The sequence below is a fragment of the Ursus maritimus genome, unplaced genomic scaffold (assembly GCF_017311325.1).
Source record: "Ursus maritimus isolate PB19 unplaced genomic scaffold, ASM1731132v1 scaffold_7, whole genome shotgun sequence".
Lineage (NCBI taxonomy): Eukaryota > Metazoa > Chordata > Mammalia > Carnivora > Ursidae > Ursus > Ursus maritimus.
Genome location: NW_024426885.1, coordinates 56,689,518 through 56,711,167, shown reverse-complemented (window position 1 = coordinate 56,711,167; position 21,650 = coordinate 56,689,518). Strand labels below are relative to the sequence as shown.

General features: G+C 32.8%; 1 protein-coding gene across 8 annotated transcripts in view; it reads right to left on the bottom strand.

The window, feature by feature from the left end:
- HERC4 (HECT and RLD domain containing E3 ubiquitin protein ligase 4) overlaps positions 1 to 21,650 on the bottom strand; it is a 140,495-nt gene that overhangs the window by 98,715 nt on the left and 20,130 nt on the right. For 6 of the 8 annotated variants that reach the window (XM_040624052.1, XM_040624051.1, XM_008695938.2 and 3 more), the window contains exons 3-6: positions 14,248 to 14,407; positions 7,191 to 7,267; positions 3,891 to 4,112; positions 2,713 to 2,804 (exon numbers count right to left, since the gene is read on the bottom strand). In XM_040624052.1, the coding sequence (XP_040479986.1) occupies positions 2,713 to 2,804; positions 3,891 to 4,112; positions 7,191 to 7,267; positions 14,248 to 14,407 (551 nt within the window). Of the gene's footprint in view, positions 1 to 2,712; positions 2,805 to 3,890; positions 4,113 to 7,190; positions 7,268 to 14,247; positions 14,408 to 21,650 lie in introns of those variants that run through there. The other 2 variants (XM_040624049.1, XM_040624050.1) reach the window with 1 other exon arrangement.

Here is a 21,650-nt window from a genome sequence, read left to right as displayed (position 1 = left end):
AAGTATTATCACGGACTTTTATACATTTGGTATATTTCCATTTATTGCCATCGTTATTTCTTTTTGTGAAAACTCCTGGATGTTGTCCCTCTGACATGACCTTAGTCCTCTTTTTTGTAACACATAATACCCAAGGCTGTTCTTAGACTTCTTCCCCCCAGATATGGAAACGGACCCTTCTCTAAGAAGCCTCGGTTATTTTTCATAGAGAGTCTACAATAATCAAGGGGTGCCCACTGCTTCCAGATTGTACATGGCTAATTACTTCTAGGACCATTCAGTGGTCATAGCAAAAAAAAAAAATTTTTTTTGAAGGAAAAGAATAAGAGTTCATAATGATACTCTTAAAAATGATTAAAAGTAAAGATCACAGGATTTTAATTTAATTCTTAATGTTTCATATCTCTTTTAAGCTGAAGGTCATAGTTTCTAATGACAGTAAATTACTTATTTGCTTTATCCTATCCTGTATGTAATATATTGAGAATACTACTACCAATTTTATTACTGATAGTAAGACTACAGAAGGCAGTTTAAAATTTTGGGTGAATTCAGTTTATCTTTAGGCTATTTCCCACTAGTGATATACAACAAAATATTGTATTTTATAAGGACTTAATTAAAAGAATTCTCCTTTTGTAGTTGTGCCACTGGTATTTTTTTATTTTTAACTTTTTAAGAATTGCTTTAAAAGATGTATGTTTGCTTTTTAATTATGTGTAACAGTTTCTAGGTTCTAAAGCAAAACTGTAAAGCAAAGTACATATGATCTAGCTATTAAATATTTAAAAAATATAAATACCATGTAACATGTTCATTTTTTACCCCTCCCACTTATACAAAAGGCAACTATTCTGTACCTTCTTTTTACTTAATATATCCTAAAAATATTTCACAGCATAATATAGAGATCTTCTTCATTCTATTTTACAAGTCATATAAACATGACTTGTAAATACCTATTTTACAAGTCCTATCTGATTACCACAGTTTATTTAACTAGGCTGGTACTGAAGGACATCTGCATTCTTTCATTCTTTTGCTATTAAAATAATGCCACAATAAATGGCTTTGTGCATATATAATTTCCTATCTTTGGGACAGATTTTTTAAAGTAGGATTGCTAAGTCAAAAGATGTACGTATATGTGATTTGCATAATGAATTTGTAAATGAACTTGAAAAAATCTGACATCTTTATGATAGTGTGTTCACACCCATTAACATACATGTCTTTATATTTACTGTTTTTTAAAATCTGTTTTTAAATTGCTTAGGTAGGTTTTACACAAGGAAACTGCTTCATAAAGCAACCCTAATTTATTTGCAAAAAGTCCTTCTAGAAAAAAAAAAAAGATACATGGATATGGAACTGTATTCTAACTTAAATCAAGGTAAAATAAAATATTTTCCTGTTGGGATATTTAAAACTATCTGATTTTGTTTAAAATAATATACACCAAAAATTCCAGTGAGCAAGTATCACCAGCTACTATCTTGAAAGGAATACAGAATATTAAAATTAAAAAAAAAAATCAACAGATATAAATAGTTACATATCCTGGGAAAATAAGGTAAGTGGTTATTTGAAGGGCTGAATTTGATAAGCATTAACATTGTGAGTCTTTCTACCACAAAGATAGTCCTAAGGAATAATATACAAAATATTTTTTACTATTATTTCAACATAGCCTTATTTCTTCTAACCACCCACGACAGAAGAGAATGACTAGATTTATAACTTGCCAACATGAGTTACTAAAACTGTAGTGATTACATTTGTAATTTGAATGATAAAAATAAAATACGATAAGATTAGCAGGTAAAACTTCCTTACTAAAATGCAGTAATACAAGTTTTGAAAAATCAACTTTTATAATTAGTCATCATATTTTTAAAAGTACTCTGAGTACATTATACTTCATAATGACAAAGAATAATTCTTATCAAAAAAAATTCCAAATGTGGGAGTGTGTAGAATTTTGTGTATGTAGAAGTCTGATTAGAAGTTAATTTTTTCTTGCTAATATTATCTACTATGTAGAGTGAAGATAAAAGAGCAAAAACATTAATTTCTAATTCAGCTAATAAAAACTGTGCCCGTTCCTTTATGTAAACATGACTATAATAAATAATGTTTTTATTTTCATTTAACTTCTAATCACTACAGAACTACACAGTCCTGATAATGAAATGGCACATACCCAAGAAAGTTACAGTACAGAGTTAAAACCATTAACAAGATTGTGATGAAAGCTCATTATAATTGTTTGCATAATACTTAGCCTACGGTTAACAGATTCATTCTCCTCTATTACTTGTTATACCGTACTTATAAGCCAAATGGGAGTTAAATTAAAATTTGGCAGTTATGCAATATAAATGGGATACATAGAGGATGACAAATCTGACAAACTAAACAGGAATTTTTTCATTCAAAATATTTAAACAGTATCTCACATAAAGCTGAGAAACTCAACAATACATAGTTAATCATACTTAATAGATCATAATTCACATTTCATAACATAAAACGAAGTTGAAAACAAGGTAAATTCTTTTTGACAAGTAATAATCTAGTTCTTGTCTTCAAAATAAATTACTTTTTTGACATCAGTAACACTCAAGTTTAATGTAAATATCACGAAAACATTCACTAATTATAAATAACTACCATGAGTAATAATAAAGAAGTTTTATAGGAGTACAATACCTTGGTTAGTGCAGCAGTATGATCTTCTCCACAACAAATATAAACTATTTTCTGAGTTCTTAGTGACTTTAGTAAATTAGGAACATACCTATCTGAAAATTCCAACAAGAGACGTTAACGGTATTTTTTAAGTTAAAACTCTTCTAAATTGTGTTTCCTCTACACCTTCCCAAGCTCAGCAGACAGTGATAAATAATTTTAACTGTGATTCAATGATTCTGTAGTACAAGCCTACTTAATTGGGTTCCCAGGTCTTTCTATTCATGCTGCTGTGATAAAGGAGGGTTTTAATGAGTAATTTAAGTGTTAAACTGCCTTAACACCAATCTGCACAGAACTAGAAATCAAGGAATTTCAAAGCTATTTGCTTCTAATATCATTCTTTATATTCACCTCATGATAACTGAACTCACAGGAGTCTATTTAAATACCTGAAAATTATACTTTCTGCTATTTTGTAGCAGAAAAGAAATATGCCGTTATCAGACATTTTTCTTATGCAGAACAAAATATTTTAAAATTCTGAGTATTATCTGCTTATCATTACCAGTTGTTACTAGACCAACAACTCACTTTTGTCCACTTAAATCATCACAGTTATGCTGAATTTTATGAAATTAGTGTCTGTATTTCAGATATTGGCATCTGAATTAACAGTTATGAAAAATCAGTTCCAAGATACTGACTTGTTTCAAGTAATTATAATTTCTAAAATTCCAATTGTTTATTTTCATGACTCTAGAATCAATGTTAAAAGTGAAGCCCAAAATAAAGATTTAATAACTCAGATTATTTTAATATTTCCTTGAAAAACTCCAATAGATTAACACTTCATGTTACTTTCCAGAATAATTTTACAACTTCTTTCCACCAATGGTGGCCAATAATGTGATTACCAATTAAAGCACTGTTTTTCACAACTTTCTTTTAATGAACATCTAACAAGAATTTTTCCAGATATATTTTCTGGAGTTTATTTTGTGATAAAATGGTATTTTTTGGCATTCCCACCATCCCTTAAAAATATTATCAAATGGAATTTTTAAATAAACCTCTCATCCCCTTCTCCACATCAGGGAAGACTTGGGTACATTTCTTTCTGACATTAAGAATCACTGATCCATCTCAAAAGATCATTTCTTTTTAAGTACATTTATTTATAAATAATGAGAACCTACCATTTTCATCATTAAGACCTAGTTGACCAAATTTGTTGCGTCCCCATCCAAAAATAGCTCCAGAAAGGGTGAGTACAAAACTATGGGCTCCTCCTGCTGCAACTTGCGTGAAAGGGATTCCAAGCAAAGACTTAATCAGCTGTGGTGAAGCCTGCTTTTTACAGTCAATGCCTAAACCCAACTGGCCATATTTATTTTGTCCCCAACAGAAGACTTCACTTGCTGTAAAACAGAAATTATAAAATTAACTATTTTCTTCACACACACAAAAATTTCACTTGAAGACCATCAGTTACTTTGGGACATTCCTCTCTCATCAAATGGAAATATATATTCCCCTTTTTTAAGTTTCTTATATGGAAACATAATACCACCCAGAAGAACATTCTGTATTAGTACACTTTAAGTTTGACCCACTTTACTAATGAACGGGTAAGTCACATAACTGAGGGTAATCTCATTTCCTTATGTTTCTTAAGATAGGACCATTCCTTTTTAATATTCCTAAAGTCTCACTTTTATTCTGTGATTTATCCCAAAAGGCACTCAACCAGGCTCAAGCCTTCAGTTATTATATACTGATCACATTCAAAATTTTATTACTACACCAGACCTCTCTTATGAGCAATAAACCCATGTATCTAATTGTTTATCTGACATCTACACTTGGATATTACAAAGGTACCTCCAGCTCTGCGTGTTCCAAACAGTTTATGACCCCCACCCTACCTCCCATATCTGGACATATTCTCAGTGTTCTCCATCTCAATAAATGATATTATAACTGATTCAGTAGCACAAGCCATAAACAGTCATGCTTAACTCTTCTCTCCTCTTACCTTATACACAAATTTATATCAATCAATCATATATCACCACATAACATACAGTTTTCCTTCTAAAGAAAAATACGGCAAATAGATCCACTCCTCACCATCTCTGTTTGTCACTTTTGCTCCCTCAACTGCCACCCTGTTTTGCAACTTTAGACATCTTTTTATTTTATTAAAAAAATGGCACTAATAACTGACACACTGATCACCGTTTTGAAAATTCATACTATAAAATAGTACACACTTAAAAGTAAGTTTCCCTCTAAAATTAGACTTTGGGTCCTCTCCCAAGAGACAACCACTCCTACCAATTACTGGTATGTTCTTCCAGAAATATTACATGGACATACTAGCAGACATCTGTATATATACAGAGATACTATTAAAATACAGATTTGATAATGTGGCTCACCTGAAGAAAAGGTATCAGAGCCTTCCCACTGACACTGAGATAAGCACTTTTAACAAGGCCTGTAACATTCTATATAATCTACCTACGTTTCCAAGCTCATTTCATACCAGTCTATTCCCTCACTATACTCTAGTGATATTTGTCTTCCTTTACATTCTCCAATGCCCATTTCTCACACACTTGAAGTTCCCTCTGTGTACACCTTCCTCTCATCTTTGTCTAGTTCACTTCTACCGTCTCCCAGCAGGAAGCTTTCCCTGGTTGTCCAGATTAAGTCCAGTTCCCGTTATATGTTCCACATATCCTAAACTTTTTTCTTTACAGTCCTTTTTCATAGTATGTAATTATATTGTTATTTATATGAATATGACTGCAACATAAGGGCTAGCAGCATACTGCTTACCACTATATACTATACACTCCAATATGCCTAGTTCATACTGAGGGATCAAAAAAAAAAATCATTAAATGAGTAAAATACTGCTAAAGCGTGAAGTGAAGCCCAACAAGGCAAAAGAATCCCTGTAAGTCAAGACAGAAAACTGCCCTCCTCGTCAGTAAAACTTCTGGGTTTAAATTGACCTTGGATCTACCTACCTAAATATCAAAAGAAGAGCTGACAAAGTAACAACCAATACAGGGATGCCAGCTTCCCCATTGCCTATAGAAATTCAAATGCCTTAAGTAAGGCATTTAAGGCCTTTGTAACATACTACCTCAACTGAAGTATCAGTATGTCTCCCATGATCACAATATCCACATAAACCACATGCTAATAGTCAAATACACAAAATACTTTCCTCATTCTATGCCTTTACTAGTACTGTCACCTTTGCCAATTCTCAACACTTCCCCGAGCTACTTCACATTTCTGATTCTGAACAAATTTTATTCATCTTTTAAAGACTTGCATCAAATACCAATTCCCTCTTTTTCGTTAATAATTTTATTGATTTCACACTTTTTTCTTCATTCACCTAGCACTTTACTTTGACCTTGACCAAAACAGTATTTTTCTGTCTCAAACTAGTTATTTGTATGTCTGCCCCCTCCACTAGATGGTATAGTCCCTAAAATAATTCTATTATCTTACCTATATTTCCCCATAGCTATACCCTAGTGCCGTATTCACAGTAGGCCTAGACACTTAATGAATTAAATAACAGTAATATTGCAGCCACTGGAGCTTATTTTTTTAATGGTAAAAACCAACATAGTAACCCATGCTACAATCCTTAGCTGGCAGATGAAGAAGTTAAATGAATAAGAAACAAAAGCAAACAAACCTAATAGGATGCTTAGCCTTCTTTGTTTTTATTCATAAAAAGTCTGACATCAAATGAGATCGGGCAAGTTATAACCTTCCCCCTCTATGAAGGCATAGCATTTAGCAGACTATAGAACAATTAGACACAAAAATCAATTCCATGTCTATATACTAACAATAACAACTTGAAAATGATTCAATAATAAAAAATATCATTTGATATCTAGGGCAAAATCTAATAAAAGATGTATAAGATCTCTCCACAGAAAACAAAATACTATTGAGAAAAATTAAAAGGAGATTAAAATAGAGGGATATAACACGTTCAAGAATTGAAAAAATTGGGGCGCCTGGGTGGCACAGCGGTTAAGCGTCTGCCTTCAGCTCAGGGCGTGATCCCAGCGTTATGGGATCGAGCCCCACATCAGGCTCCTCTGCTATGAGCCTGCTTCTTCCTCTCCCACTCCCCCTGCTTGTGTTCCCTCTCTCGCTGGCTGTCTCTATCTCTGTCAAATAAATAAATAAAATCTTAAAAAAAAAAAAAAAAGAATTGAAAAAATCAATATTGTAAAATTTTCCTAAAATTGACTTACAGAAACAATGTAATCCCAATCAAAATCCCAGTAGTCTGTGTGTCTGTGAAGACTGAAATGTATATGGATATGAAAAGGATCAAAAAGAACCAGGACAATCTTGAATTTCAAGAACAAAGTTGGAAGACTTTCTGCTCAATTCAAGTATCCAATAATAAAAGCGAAAAGGGGCAAGAAAATAAAAATAATGCTTACCTTTAGAAAGTGCAAGTGAATGATAGTAACCGCAAGCAACCTGTACTATCTGGATATCTGACAAACTTTTAATATTTCTAGAAAATAAGAAAGGAGATCAAAATCAGTTAATTCCATTTAATAAATGTATCCTGAATACTATTTATTAATGCCATTTATTGACCACTTACTATGTGCAAGTAGTTTCCTACTGACCTAGCAGTTCATGCTATTTTTTATATGTCCATTTTATCCAACTATTTATGCTAAAAACAAAATCAAATGTGAAAAAAATTAAGAGGTGTAATGAGAAAGCAGGTTGAAAAAAGAATTTAGGCAAACTATGCTCACACCTCAAGTATTCCTCACAGTGCTTTTGTAATTCAGATACCTTCTTTTATCAAAAGAAATCTTTAGCTCAAAGTGTCAAACCTGGCAATAGATTTGTAAAACAAATGTACATGATCTAATTTGTCTAAAATTGATGTTTGGTCTAGTTGAATACATGTTCTCTACCAGATTCCTTAAGAACCAACAGGGATTCTTATCGTGCGGTGTTACCAATTCACAAATTATGAAACTTATTCCTTTTGAGCTATCCTTTTCCTTTACATCTAAATCAGTGATAGCAAACTTAATTCTTTACTAGAGAAATTTATCAATTCACATGTATTATGATCACTGATATGTTCAGTCATATTTCCGCCATCTTGAATTTTTCCTTATATTTTTATAGTTTCTTCCCCCCCCTTTCTGATTTTTCCTTAACTGCAATGTAATTCTGAAGGCTAATTTTTAAAGCATTACAGAAATCAAGTAACTTTGTGCATCAAACATCCCAGGTGTTTCTTATGTAGTTCCCCTTCTCCTGGTCATTGTTTTTCCTGAATGAGTGTTTTCAAGGTAAAAAGGTGGGGAGGAAACATATGTTTCTTATTTCCCTTTACCTGATACTGCCACCTGACCTGATTCTGCCATTTGAGAGTCCGGAGCAAGTTCTGACCAGAGTTTCGATACCCATGATTTTCGGGAGGCAGCTTCAGCAAATCAAATTTTGAGTAGGAGAAAGGAGAGTTACTCTAATTCCATATTGTTGTATTAAAAATATTTTTATTTAGTGGATTTATGTTCTTAACTACAAAACCTGAGAGTTGCACTGCTATAATTTAGCAGAATCCAATGCACCTTCAGATTTTCAAATGTAGCAAAATGCCATTTTTTCTGCAATTAGCAAAACCAAACTCTAGCAATGCAAAAATAAAAAATAAAAAAACACATGGAATGTACAATTGTGCTGAAGTTAACTGAACATTTACTGTTACTGTTTATGCATATTAGGCACATGATACACTGACCAGTGAACTATATTAAATATTTTTAAACTATATTAACTATTTTTAAAAACTGTTTCAGGTATCAAATCCAAATAAAACATTTCAAATACTACACTCTCATAGCACCTTATATTTTTTCCTTCACAGCATTTGTCTCTGTTAATTACTAGTGTACTTATTCATTCAATTATTACTAGCGTACTCTGCTAAATAATTAGCTCTATAGACACAGACAATGTGTCTTATACTCACAGGCTCCCCAGCACTTACCACAGTGCCTGGCAAAAAATATGTAATGAATATACTGTTAAAGGATGAGTTTATAAAGTCTTTGAGGCTTTAGTATTAAACTATTCATAAAGTCTGTCCCTAAAACTTCTAAATTTGCATAGCAATTTATACTCGGTGACTTTCACATTTCCAAAATTATCATAAGGCTTGGAATATAACATAAATGCTAATTTCTTTAGCCATGTCTGCTACAGCGACAAGGAAATATATTCTTCTGTGCCATTACTATTTAAAAAAAAAAATCTCCTTTCATCTCCATGTAAATTAATTCGCTGAAGGTTTGGGGAGCCAAAGCAGGATATGTTTTTCTTCTTGCCCTTTTTTTTTTTTTTAAGCTTTCAGGAATAAAAGAAAGAAAATACTGAATGGTAATAAGTTACCATATTAGTTCCCCATGTTCCATTTTTCCTAAGGAGATAACAAATTAGAAAATTCTAAATGAAACAGAATTTTTTTAATTCATCAAAAGTAATTCTCTTTAAGTAAAAAAGCAAATGTAAATGTTTTCAGATTTTTTAAACGATTCAAATGCACTTAAGTAAAATAAGCCAAAATTAATTTTGTAAATAAAAATACATACTTATACATACACACTACCTGAAGATTCCTAATTAACCAGAACTATGAAGAGAAAATCAGAATTTAGAAATCTAGGGTCAACATTTTCTAACTGCTTATATATCTGAAATAACTCCCTAAAGTTTAGATTATGTCAAACATTTTAAATGGCTATGACATCACTAAATGATTCACTGTAAAGAACTGAATCCTTTACTGTATTTTGAAAGATGTTTGAAATTTGTAAGAAAACATTTAATAAACTTGGAAATAAGATTTGTACTCCCTCCCTTGGGAAGTCTGCCAAAATATATTAATTGTTGAATATGGGTGTTACTGTACCGTTACACTTTACAATTTAATGTACACAGGCATTAGAGGCAGAAACCAGGCACTTCCAGTTGTTTGTGAAGGTAAAATTCCAACAATTGTTAACAAAGACTAGTAAAAACTTTACAGTACATAATTAAAAATTTCAGAACTAAAACATTTAATATTTTGCCAAATTCAAACTCAACACGGTATTTACATTAAGTACACCTTTTTGTAAGTCAATTACACCTCAGTAAAGTGGTTTTAAAAATATATTTTACCAGTAACAGTGAAGCCATAACTTCCTTAGTGATTTGAGAAGTCTTAGCACAAACTCTTTTTTCAATTTTGAAAAATTAATGCTAACAATCCAGTCTCTACCATTAAGAAATACTTTTTCTTTTTAATCTAAAATCGTAATATATGTTCAAAACTGAGTGAAGTTAAGAAAATAAATTTTACTTTTGACCAAGCTGACAAGTCAAACATATTTAATTAGTTTCTATAATCCAGAAATAGCTTTTCTCAGAAGGATCATGTTATACTACCCTCTCACAGTTTTTATTGCATATGTCTAAGAAACAGAATTTTAAAAAAAAAATTTATTGCCAAAAACTGGTTTTGTTTTTTTTTTAAGATTTTTTATTTATTTATTTGACAGAGAGAGACAGCCAGTGAGAGAGGGAACACAAGCAGGGGGAGTGGGAGAGGAAGAAGCAGGCTCCCAGCGGAGAAGCCTGATGTGGGGCTCGATCCCAGGACCCTGGGATCACGCCCTGAGCCAAAGGCAGACGCTTAACGACTGCGCCACCCAGGCGCCCCCAAAAACTGGTTTTTTAAAGTTTGCATGGAAAAGTATGTATTTCCATTTATATCAAACTAAAAGACGGTAAAATTAGGCTTAACTTTTTTTTTTTATAAAGGTGTAACATATATCCTACATAAAAAGAAATAACTAGGCAGAAATGCAGGTCTATAGGCAAACCATAGGACACTCTTAAATATAGGGAACAAGTTGAGGGTTGCTGGAGGGGAGTTCGGTGGGGATATGGGGTAACTGGGTGATGGGCATTAAGGAAGGCATTTGATGTAATAAGCGCTGGGTGTTATATGCAACTGATGAATCACTAAATTCTACCCCTGAAACTAATGCTACACTATATGTGAACTTGAATTTTAAAAAAGTTTTTAAAGAAAGAAATGCAGGTCTACAGAGACTAGCATTAATACTGAATAATCGTCTTTCCCCAAGGAGTAGTGATTTCAAAACAAAATAAAATTAGAAGTAGCGGGGCGCCTGGGTGGCACAGCGGTTAAGCGCCTGCCTTCGGCTCAGGGCGTGATCCCAGCGTTCTGGGATCGAGCCCCACGTCAGGCTCCTCTGCTATGAGCCTGCTTCTTCCTCTCCCACTCCCCCTGCTTGTGTTCCCTCTCTCACTGGCTGTCTCTATCTCTGTCAAATAAATAAATAAAATCTTTAAAAAAAAAAAAAAAAGTAGGAAAAGATTATCAAAGTAGTAACAGTTTCAAATATAACCTATTACTAATTTTACATTCTTCTTTCATTTTAAAGTATTCTTAAATACTCTTATCTGCTGGCATAAAAATGGATTTTGTTCTCAAGAAAGTACAGCCTAATGTGAATCTTCACTTTTCTGACCATTCTTACAAACATTATGACACTAATTTTTTAAAGATCTATTAACATATAATTGAGCTTCCTCCTGTCTTCTACATGTTTTATTCAAAATGAATGCACAATTTACAAAGCTGGCTGACATCTCTAAGCATACAGAAAAAGCCTTGCATCTAAAAATGGTTTCATACCACAATTCAGAAAGAAAAAAAAAAATCACTGGCAGTGTTTCATAAAAATATATTTCTATATCGTATATTATTTTGATAGAATTTCAAACATATTTGTTTATGACAAAATGAAACTGTTCTTAAGAGTAAAGTTGTTTGGATATAAAGATGAAGTAAGTTATGTCAGGACATCATAATCTCATCCGTTCTAGATGAACTCAGTGGCTCAGCTGCAGCTCCACTGGGTGCTTACCAATAAAAACACATGAAGAAAAACTCCAGCTACAGGACATTTAAACTATAAATACTAAGAGTTTGTAAGGACTATCCCAGACTCTTAGGTCTTAGCTGATCTAAATAGCTCTCCAAAGACAGGGCAATTAGTGCTAGCCACAGTAAAGGAGACTTTAACTTTCAGTGGTAAAAACCGAGTGCAGTCCTAGGGAAAAGATCCTCTTGCCCATCAACACTTGCTAGGTTATCCTTCCTTGCCAACATGCTCTAGAACAGGGGATTTTACTTTTGTGCTGGCAGGAGGACAGCAGCTCTCAGTTGGCTAAGCCATCTCTCCCTAGTATCAAGTCAAATAAATGTACACCTCAACTAAATTTGATCTTTCTTACTATCATCTCTTGCTTGGAACAACAGTATGATTTATGTAATCTATCACTGGTTTGGAGTATGTTATTTATCCCATATGCTACTGGCTTGTGAAATTCCTTCAGTAAACCCGTGTTAAATAGACGGCTGGCAAAGACAAACTCAGTCTCTAAGCATGATTTGCCCACAAACAAAATATACTGAAATACTAAATTGCCCTTTAATATGTGAAAATATCAGTAAAAACTACATATATGTCATAACAAATCAGATCAGTCCACCAAAAACGGAGTAGGTTGAACAGGAGAAATGCCTTAACACAGAGCTTAAAAGTTAATACACATACTTAGCAAATACAAAAAACACACAAGTTTAAACCAAATGTCTCAAATAAGATTTCTTTCAGGTCCCCATCCAGGTTCATGAAATAGTGAAGTCACAAATACATAATTTATTATAGGGAACTGTTCAAATAAAATTACGTTTCTTTCCATTTACAAAGTATCTATGGATCACTGACTGAAATCCCCTATATTAGAAGTGAAGAGCAACAAAAATATAAGTATGATTTTAAGAAACCAGTGGAGTAAATATAAAAGAAATTAGAAAGCTTTGACATAAAACATGGTTTTGAGACATAATGGTTTGAGACACGATGACATAAATCGTGATTTAGAAAATCTCACACGTAAGCCCCTTCTCAATCGTAAAAACACAAAATTTTAAGACTCTTAAATTAAAAATCCCATTCTACAACAATTATTTGTGCTTTGTATTACTATCTAGCCAATAGCTATTTGGTTGCAAATTACCATTTCCTGAAATAAATCAAAACTGAAATAACTAAAAAACTCAATTTACTTAGCTTAAGGGAAAAAAATTTTCTCCCAAGAGCACCATCAGTAAGAGATATTAAAAGCATAATGGGAGTTGTGTTTGTTATTTAATTGTTATAACAAAAGAAATTAAGGGGAAGAAATTTGGGGAGTTCTGTGGAATTTAGTTACAAGGTCAGTCAAGGAGACATGTGAATATATATGAGGTATCCAAAAGTCTCAACTGACAGTTTTTACTAGAACAAATAAAAATCGTTAAAGACCAAAAAAAAATTTTCATAAATTCAAACAAAACAAATACTTTAAACGAATACTTTTAATTTCTCAATAAACATACATGAAGAAAGGTCACAGGCTTACTAAAGGAACTGGCTATCTTTCCTAGTTAAAAAAAAGAACTCATTTCTAACAGTAAGAGTTCTGTTCTGAAATATATTATTAGTTCCTGTATTCCATTTTCTTAACCTAGTAAGTTATATCCTATTTCTTAAACCAAAACAAACATTATCAATGTTACATTAAAAACAAAATATCTAAATGTGTGTAAAAATAATGCTACCTAGATTTATATCTAAAATTAGTTTAATACCTTTGTTTCTCTGAAGAGTTTTCTTTTGTCCCTATAACTATTACTAGGAAGAAAGAACAAGAGTTTAAGGAAGCAAGAATTTGTATAATTTAAAAAACAAAGCGTGAGTTACTGTATTATTTATGTATTTAAAACAAACTGGATACTTTTCTTTAAATCTGTATATTTTTACCTAAATATATTCATGCTCTTAGAATTTTTAACATTAAAACAATGGCTATGCCTTATGTAAATCTCTAAGACTACACAACATTAACAAGGCATTTATTTTTTAATTTTGAAATAATTTAAGAAGAATTAGTGATATAAATTAAATCGTGGCCGCTGCTTTGTAAAAAAGTGGAAAGTGACTAAATTCTTTTTACAATAAGCATGTGGGACTTCTATATTCAATAAAAACAATAAAAAAACAAGATAGAAAAACATGTAACCAACCAATATTTAATAAATATTTCAATAGCTGGGGTACTCAAGACAGAACTAGTTTAAATTAACCTAAACCACTTAAAAATTTTCATATTCCCCATCCCTTTTCTTTACAAACATAAATAACTTAGGAGAAAATATGTAGTACATAAAAAATAGCACTCAGCCCAAATTAAAGGCAACCTACCTAGTAAACTTCCTTAAGAACTCAAATGGGAGAAATAACTAGATGTCAACTCTTACTTGCCCACAGTAAGCAAAATAATTTAGATAACAAATTTATTATAAAAGATTGTTAAAGACCTCTTTTTGGTCACCTTTGTTACCTGGGTACTCTGATACATTCCTCTGATCCTAGCAGGCCAAGCTGTCCATCAGAATCGAGACCCCACGCATACACCTGGCCCTTGTCATTTAGTGCTAATGTATGAGCTTCTCCACATGAAACAGCTACGATATTTTGGGCATCCAGGGCAACAACCTGCTCTACAGAAATCAAGAAGAGAGACATTACATTCTAGTTTTGAACCAATGAGAATAAAACAGTCTTCATCTTGTATAAAAAAAGCTTAAGAAAATGATAAAATACAGACTAACACTAGTTACTCTGAAAAATTTAACAAGTATGTGCCATATAAAATTCTCATTGTGGTCAATACAGCTATACATCCTAGGGCATAAGCAACTCAAATATTAAGTGACTTGAACATTCTGGAATTGAATTTTCCCTCAGAAAGTGCTCTTCATTCAAAGCCATACCAGTGACAGAAGAGTCCAGCTGAAAAGGGAATCATTTAAATATCCTAGGGCAAATTATTTAATAATAAAATCATAATTGCTATATACGACTATGGAGAGATTCTGAAATTAATGAAATAATTTGAATGGGCAATTTCTGAGAGAAAAGCAAATTCTTTACAGATCTCATAAATAAAGCATCTACTAGATATGCTGAGGAGGGAACTGAAAGGCAATGTAACCATTAACAGGTTTTAGTTTATGGACTGCCATTTTAACATCCCAAACATGGTTAAAATATATTCAAGTTTTAAACCAGAAAATAATTTAAAATATTTGTCCTTTATAAGACTGTCAGTAGTCACTGACAAACCAGTAAAGAAAGTGGAATTGTTTCCTTATTCTCCTTAGGACGTGTTAACGTCTATCAGTTTTTTACTACTACTACTACTACTACTACTGCTACATGTTTTTTTTTAAGATGTCATTTAAAATGAACCCTTTTTTTTAGTTTACTAAGAAAGCTATAATTTCTGTCTCCAATAAACTGAAAGCCTCATATTGAAGAGTTGTTAAACTGAATCAATGAGGGTTTCTTTTGAAGCACACTTTAGTTCAGTGTAGAAATGTAGCTGTTTAGTAAAGAAACCAACTGCATCAAGAAAGTTTAAATCCCTATGTTTAGAGAAATTCAAATTCTATCTGGATTACTACCCTGCATTTTGGGATGGGAGGTTAGCCCTAGATAGCCTCTAAGAATCTATACAACTCTAATGGCTATTACTTAAATTAAGTACTTACCTTAAAGTACTATGAGTTAATAACTCATGAAGCTGGTGAACAGCACGTGGAAGTTCATTATACTAATCTTCTGCTATTTGTATATATTTTGTGTATATGTTTTTAAGGAAATTATATTGTAAGAACATACAAAACAAGCAAAGAGAACAAGATATAACACACTGTCTCCCCAAAAAATCAAGAAAAAGGACTTACAAGTATGACATCATTTATTTACATCAAGATATTACCATAAATCTTAATTATGAAGAAAGAAGTAAAACACTCAAAAGATCTGTTCTCTTTCACAAAGACCCCAGAAATAAGTCAATGTCTCTCCAAGACTATCCTCAAAGGAAATACAGGAAAGAGCAGAAAATGACAAGATGACAAGAAAATTGAGTAAGACTGGTCAGTTGAATAGCAAATGAAGAGTACTTAAATTAGATAGCAATGGCTATAAAATCAAAGGCACCAAAATCCAAGAAACAATCACTAATCATTCATACCAAACACTAGTATTTACTATATACCCTTATGCTCAAAACACTGGAGACACAATGAGAATGAAACATTTCCAGCCCTCAAAGAGTTTACAGTTTACAGAAAAACAGATGAGATAAGGATTGTGATTAAACGCTAAGATAAAGATATATAAAAGGCACCATGGGAACATGAGGTACTTATAAAACCTTAAAAGATAGTAGGAAGAATTTTGGAAGACAGTAACACTTAACACTAAATCCCGAGCTGAGGAAAGAGGAAGAGATTCCATGTAGCCATTCCAGAAAATTCTTAAACCAAAACAAACTAAAAACAAAGTGAAAAGACTAATAGGAAAAAAACAGGAAAAATGTTATTCATACCTCAAAGAAATAATCTCCCCAATTTCTAAAGACGTAGTTGGAAAAAAAAAAAAAAAAGATCAGGAATTCAATGAAAAATGGACAGAAGATGTCAATTGACAGTTCACAGAAAAAGAAACAGAAATGGCCTTTCATCATATGAAAAGATGCTCAACTTCATTGATGAGAGAAATGCAAATCCAAACTACATTTGGAAGCCAATAATATGTTCACTTAGAAAATTTATAAAACCATACACTTACAACTTTATAGTTTTCCATATGGGTTAACCTTTAAGCATCAAAGTTTACATTTATCAAGAGAATGAGAAGAAAAGCCACGGAATGGGAGAAAACACTTGCAAAAGACAGATCTAATAAAGGACTATTATCCAAAATATTAAAAAAAAAACACTTAAAACTCAACAATAAGAAAATAAACAGCCCAATTAAAAAACAGGCAAAGGAACGGAACAGACACCTCACCAAGGAGGATACACAGATTGCAAGTAAGCCTATGAAAAGACGTTCTACATTATATGTCATCAGGGAATTTCAAATGAAAATGAGATACCACTCCACCTTATTAAAATGGCCCAAATTGCTGGAGGGATAGAGAGCAACACAAACTCTCATTCACTGCTGATGGACATGCAAAAGGATACAACCACTTTTGAAGACAGTTTGATAGTTTCTTACAAAACTAAACATACTCTTACTGTATGATCTAGCAATCACACTCCTTGATATTCACCCAAAGGAGCTGAAAACTTATGTCAACACAAAAATCTACACAAAGATGTTTACAGCAACTTTATTCATAATTGCTCAAACTTGGAAGCAACCAAGATGTTCTTTAATAGTGAATAAACCTTGGTACATCCAGATGATAAAATATTATTCAGCAATAAAAAGGAATAAGCTATCAAGCCATGAAAAGACATGGAGGACACCTAAATGCATATTACTAAGTAAAAGAAGCCAATCTGAAAAGGCTACATTCTGTATGATTCCAAATACATGACATTGTGGAAAAAGCAAAACTTCAGAGACAATAAAAGTTTAGTGGTTGCTGGAGGGTAGGGGGAAGTGAGGGATGAACAGACAAAGCACAGAGTATTTTTAGGGTAGCAAATAAAACTATTCTGTATGATACCACTACTATTCTGTACAATACAACATGTCATTATGCATTTGTCAAAACCCATAGATTGTACAACACAAAGGGTGAACCCTAATGAAACCATGGAATTCGGATGTCAATGTAGGTTCGTCAACGGTGGTAAATGTACCACTGTGGATAGTGGGGGGAGATTGTGAAAGTGTGGGGATGGGGTACATGGGCTCTCTGTACTTTCTGCTTAATTTTGCTATGAATGTAAAACCACTCTAAAAAACAGTTTATCAATTTAAAAAGTTTATGATTATAATAAAACTCACACACCAAGATACTATTTTTCATGAAAATCCAAAAGTTTGGTGACAATTTGTTGGAGAAAAAAGCACTCTTATATACTGATAATAGAAGTGCGAAACAGAACAACCTTTATGGAGAGGAATGCATCAATACCTAACAAAACATATGCATTTACCTTCTGGACCCACCAATTTCGTTTCCATGAAAATATCCTACAGGTACACCTAAGTACTGAAGGGTAGCAGAATATGCCACTTTGGCATAGGATTATTTTGAGCTCAAAGACCTTAAGCACAAAAAGATACAAGAAAAGCTCTCTGCCCTCTATTTGCCTAAAACCATGACTTAAATATGTAAAGGTGTCCACCCCTTCCCTCTACCAGGAAGAACAGAAGTTAATCACCAGAGACAACTCTAAACCCTTATCAGCTCAGAGCTGACACCAGGAAAACCCACATAACAAACTTTCCTAACTAGCCCTTATCTTCCATTAGTTTCCCCACCTATTTACCTTCCCACAATTTGCCACCCCAGAAACTCAATCCTTTTTGCTATTACTTCTCTAAAAATTAACTGTTCTTTTGTTCTCTGTAAGCCCATGTTCTATCACCTGAGTTACTCATCACGAGTTTATTACCCATGTGTTGAGGTCCCATGTGTAAGCTCAACGCGTGTGTTAATAAACTTATTTTATTTTTCTCTTGTTAATCTGCCTTTTGTCTAGACAGGCCCCAGGTAGAGAACCCAGGAAGGTAGAGTACAAATACACATGTGTATTATATTTCCAGCACTGTATGTAATAAGAAAAGACTTGAAATATTCCAAATATCCACCAATAAAGGATCCCATCTACACACTGGAAATACTATGCTCCACAAACAAAATAATAATAATGAGGAAACTCTACATACTGATATAGAAAGACCTCAAGGGTATATTAGCAAAGAGAAAAAAATATCAAGATGTGGAATTCTATATGATTCGTTACTTTTTGTGTAAGAGGTAAGATTAAGTATATTCATACTTGCTGCTAGTATCTACATAACGAAATTTTTAAGAGATGTACAAAAAACTAATAAACATATTTATAGGTGATGCAGGTAGAGGGAGAAATACAGTAGTCAAATGTAAGAGCAAAACTTCCCAATGTATATTTATATTACCTTGATTTTTGAACCATGTCCATATATTGTCTATTCCCCCCCCAAAAATAAAACTTAGATACAACATTACAGAAAATAGTTAAAGCCATGTATTAAAACCAACGTTTTCATTTTATTTTTTATTTTTTTTTAAAGATTTTATTTATTTATGTGACAGAGAGACAGCCAGCGAGAGAGGGAACACAGCAGGGGGAGTGGGAGAGGAAGAAGCAGGCTCATAGCGGAAGAGCCTGATGTGGGACTCGATCCCGGATCACCAGGATCACGCCCTGAGCCGAAGGCAGACGCTTTAACGACTGCGCTACCCAGGCGCCCCCAACGTTTTCATTTTAAAACTGACGTGAACTCTTTAATTTTTTCTACATACTAAAAACTCAAGACAAATAATCTTGGTTCTTTCAGAATTTTAGTCCCATTCCCATCAATTACTGAGATACCTATTTTGAGAATGGATAACTACTTCAGAAATACATTATTAAAGAAACATAACAGTTATATGTCCTGGGAATAGCATTTAATATAGGCTTCTCAGACAACAAACACACAAAACTCAAAACTTCCCTGTACAAATTTTTTAAATTACTTAGTTTTTCCCAAATGAATAGCCTCAACCCTACCTCCATCCCCAGTATACTAGAAAGTCAGATCAGTGGTATCTGAGACATTTCACATCTAATGAAATTAGATGGTTGAATGCTTAAAACAAGATGGCCTGAAAAGAAAGTCAATGATAAGCAAGAATGAAGGAGGAATAAATGAACTCAGTAAAACAAACAGAAAATTCACTAGAAGCCCAACTCAATGATGTGTAAGAAAGGAAACAAAATTCATATCAAACCCAACAGCTAACATTTATTATTTACTATGTACCAGGTACTATACTATTAAGTTTTAATCACCAAGCTACAATTGCCTTTCAAAGCCAAGTTAATAGAGAAAAAGGAGGAAGAAGTGGGAAATTCACTTCAATTAGGATAAGTATGAATATGTAATTAGAAGACAGAAAGCAAAAGAAAAACTTGCCAAGCAAGCCCATTAAACAGCTGATTCCTTTGATAAAGAGAGGCTACAAGAAAATGTTGGAATTATGAACGTATGATGCTAAACTTGGTGCTAAAGTTTTAATAATGGCACCTGATCATTACAGTCAACTGTAGTTCAGAAAATAAGTTATCTCTTTAAAAAAATATCAAACAGATAAAATACGTGGTAAGTGTTAACTGTTGGTCATTGTGTTATTCCTTCCACCTTTTTTATGCTTCAAATGCTCACATAAAAAGTTTGAGAAAAGTAACACTGTTCATATCAGTATTTATGGCTCACAAGAACATTTAGTTTCAGGAGGCACCAAAGGGCAAAGAAAACAAGTGGTGGAAACTGCCTTGAGAAAGAAAAAAAATACATTATTCACACACAGGAGCAAAAACAGAAAAGATAACGTATCTATCTCGTAAATACTGATAGCAGATATATTCTAAATACAAGTCAATTAAGTCCTAGGTCATCATTACTTCTGGTTGTTCTTATACTTACATTGTTAGAATGCATTATTTTTGAAAATGAATGGTACAACATTTTAGTAAGGAGGAAAAGGCCATCGTCTTTACTCCACATACGTAAATACAGTCACTTTTAGACTTATAAAAGCCAATTAGAATATTCAACCTAATGACAGCTTTTCAACATCATCTATTTCCTCCCAATTACCTCTGGATGTATATCTGATGTGAACATTTGTTCATAAACAAACTGCATCAGATAAATTTTGTTGCAGAAATATTGTAGAAGAAGAATGCTGCTGCACATCCTTTTAGCTATATAGGACAGATCCAGGTTCTTGCTGCAAAATATTACATGATAAAACCCTTCCTATTGAATAACTAACTGGATAAAAACACCCTATTTCCTTTGGGACCTAAGAAATATATTCATCAATTCTTGAATTTGTGAAAAGAGTTCATGTAGAATATCATCTCCAGACTCACTGTTTAAGAGTTCACTTAAATGATCAATTTCACATCATCATACGGTGATGATCTACATTCACCTTGTGATTTGTCTAGTAATTGTGAAACACCTTCCTCTGTCAATTTGGTCATTATGGATAGAAATGAAAAATCTTGCATTCTCAATTTTGCATTTGTACTCAACAAAAGCTACAAAAAGAGAAATAAAAGCTACAAAGATGGTAACTCCGTCTTTTATTTTCTTAAAAGCTAGTACAAAACTCTGCACAATGTATGAAGAAAATGGATGTTAAATGTTGATGATTTCATGGCACCACCCTTCTAGGAAACCTCATCATTGTTCTACTTACAATTTTAGTCTGTTTATTTTAGTCTACTTGAGAATACAATCAATTCTCATTATTGGCCAACAGTTATGTTTATAAAGTCACCACAAATACTTATTTAGCAAATACTGAAACACTACCTCCAGGGAAAATACAGCGTTAGGCTCCTACAAGCCTCTGATCACATTTTCATGAACTGATCAACACACAATCTTGTTTAATGTGTGTTTCTGCTTAACGACATCTCATAACTAATATATATTGTTGATTCACTAATGTTGAATTCACAGCCAACAGCACTATAACTCATGCTTCAATGCATTATCTAGCAGGTCATATCACAGCCTTCTTGTGCTTAGAACACCAGATAGCTCTTCAGTACTACACTCAGAGGCCATTTTAAACAGCACCAACAGAAGTACAAAAATGTAAACTATGTGGGACTAAATATAATGCAAAAAGGATACTTGTTTACAGTATGAGAGCTGAAACAA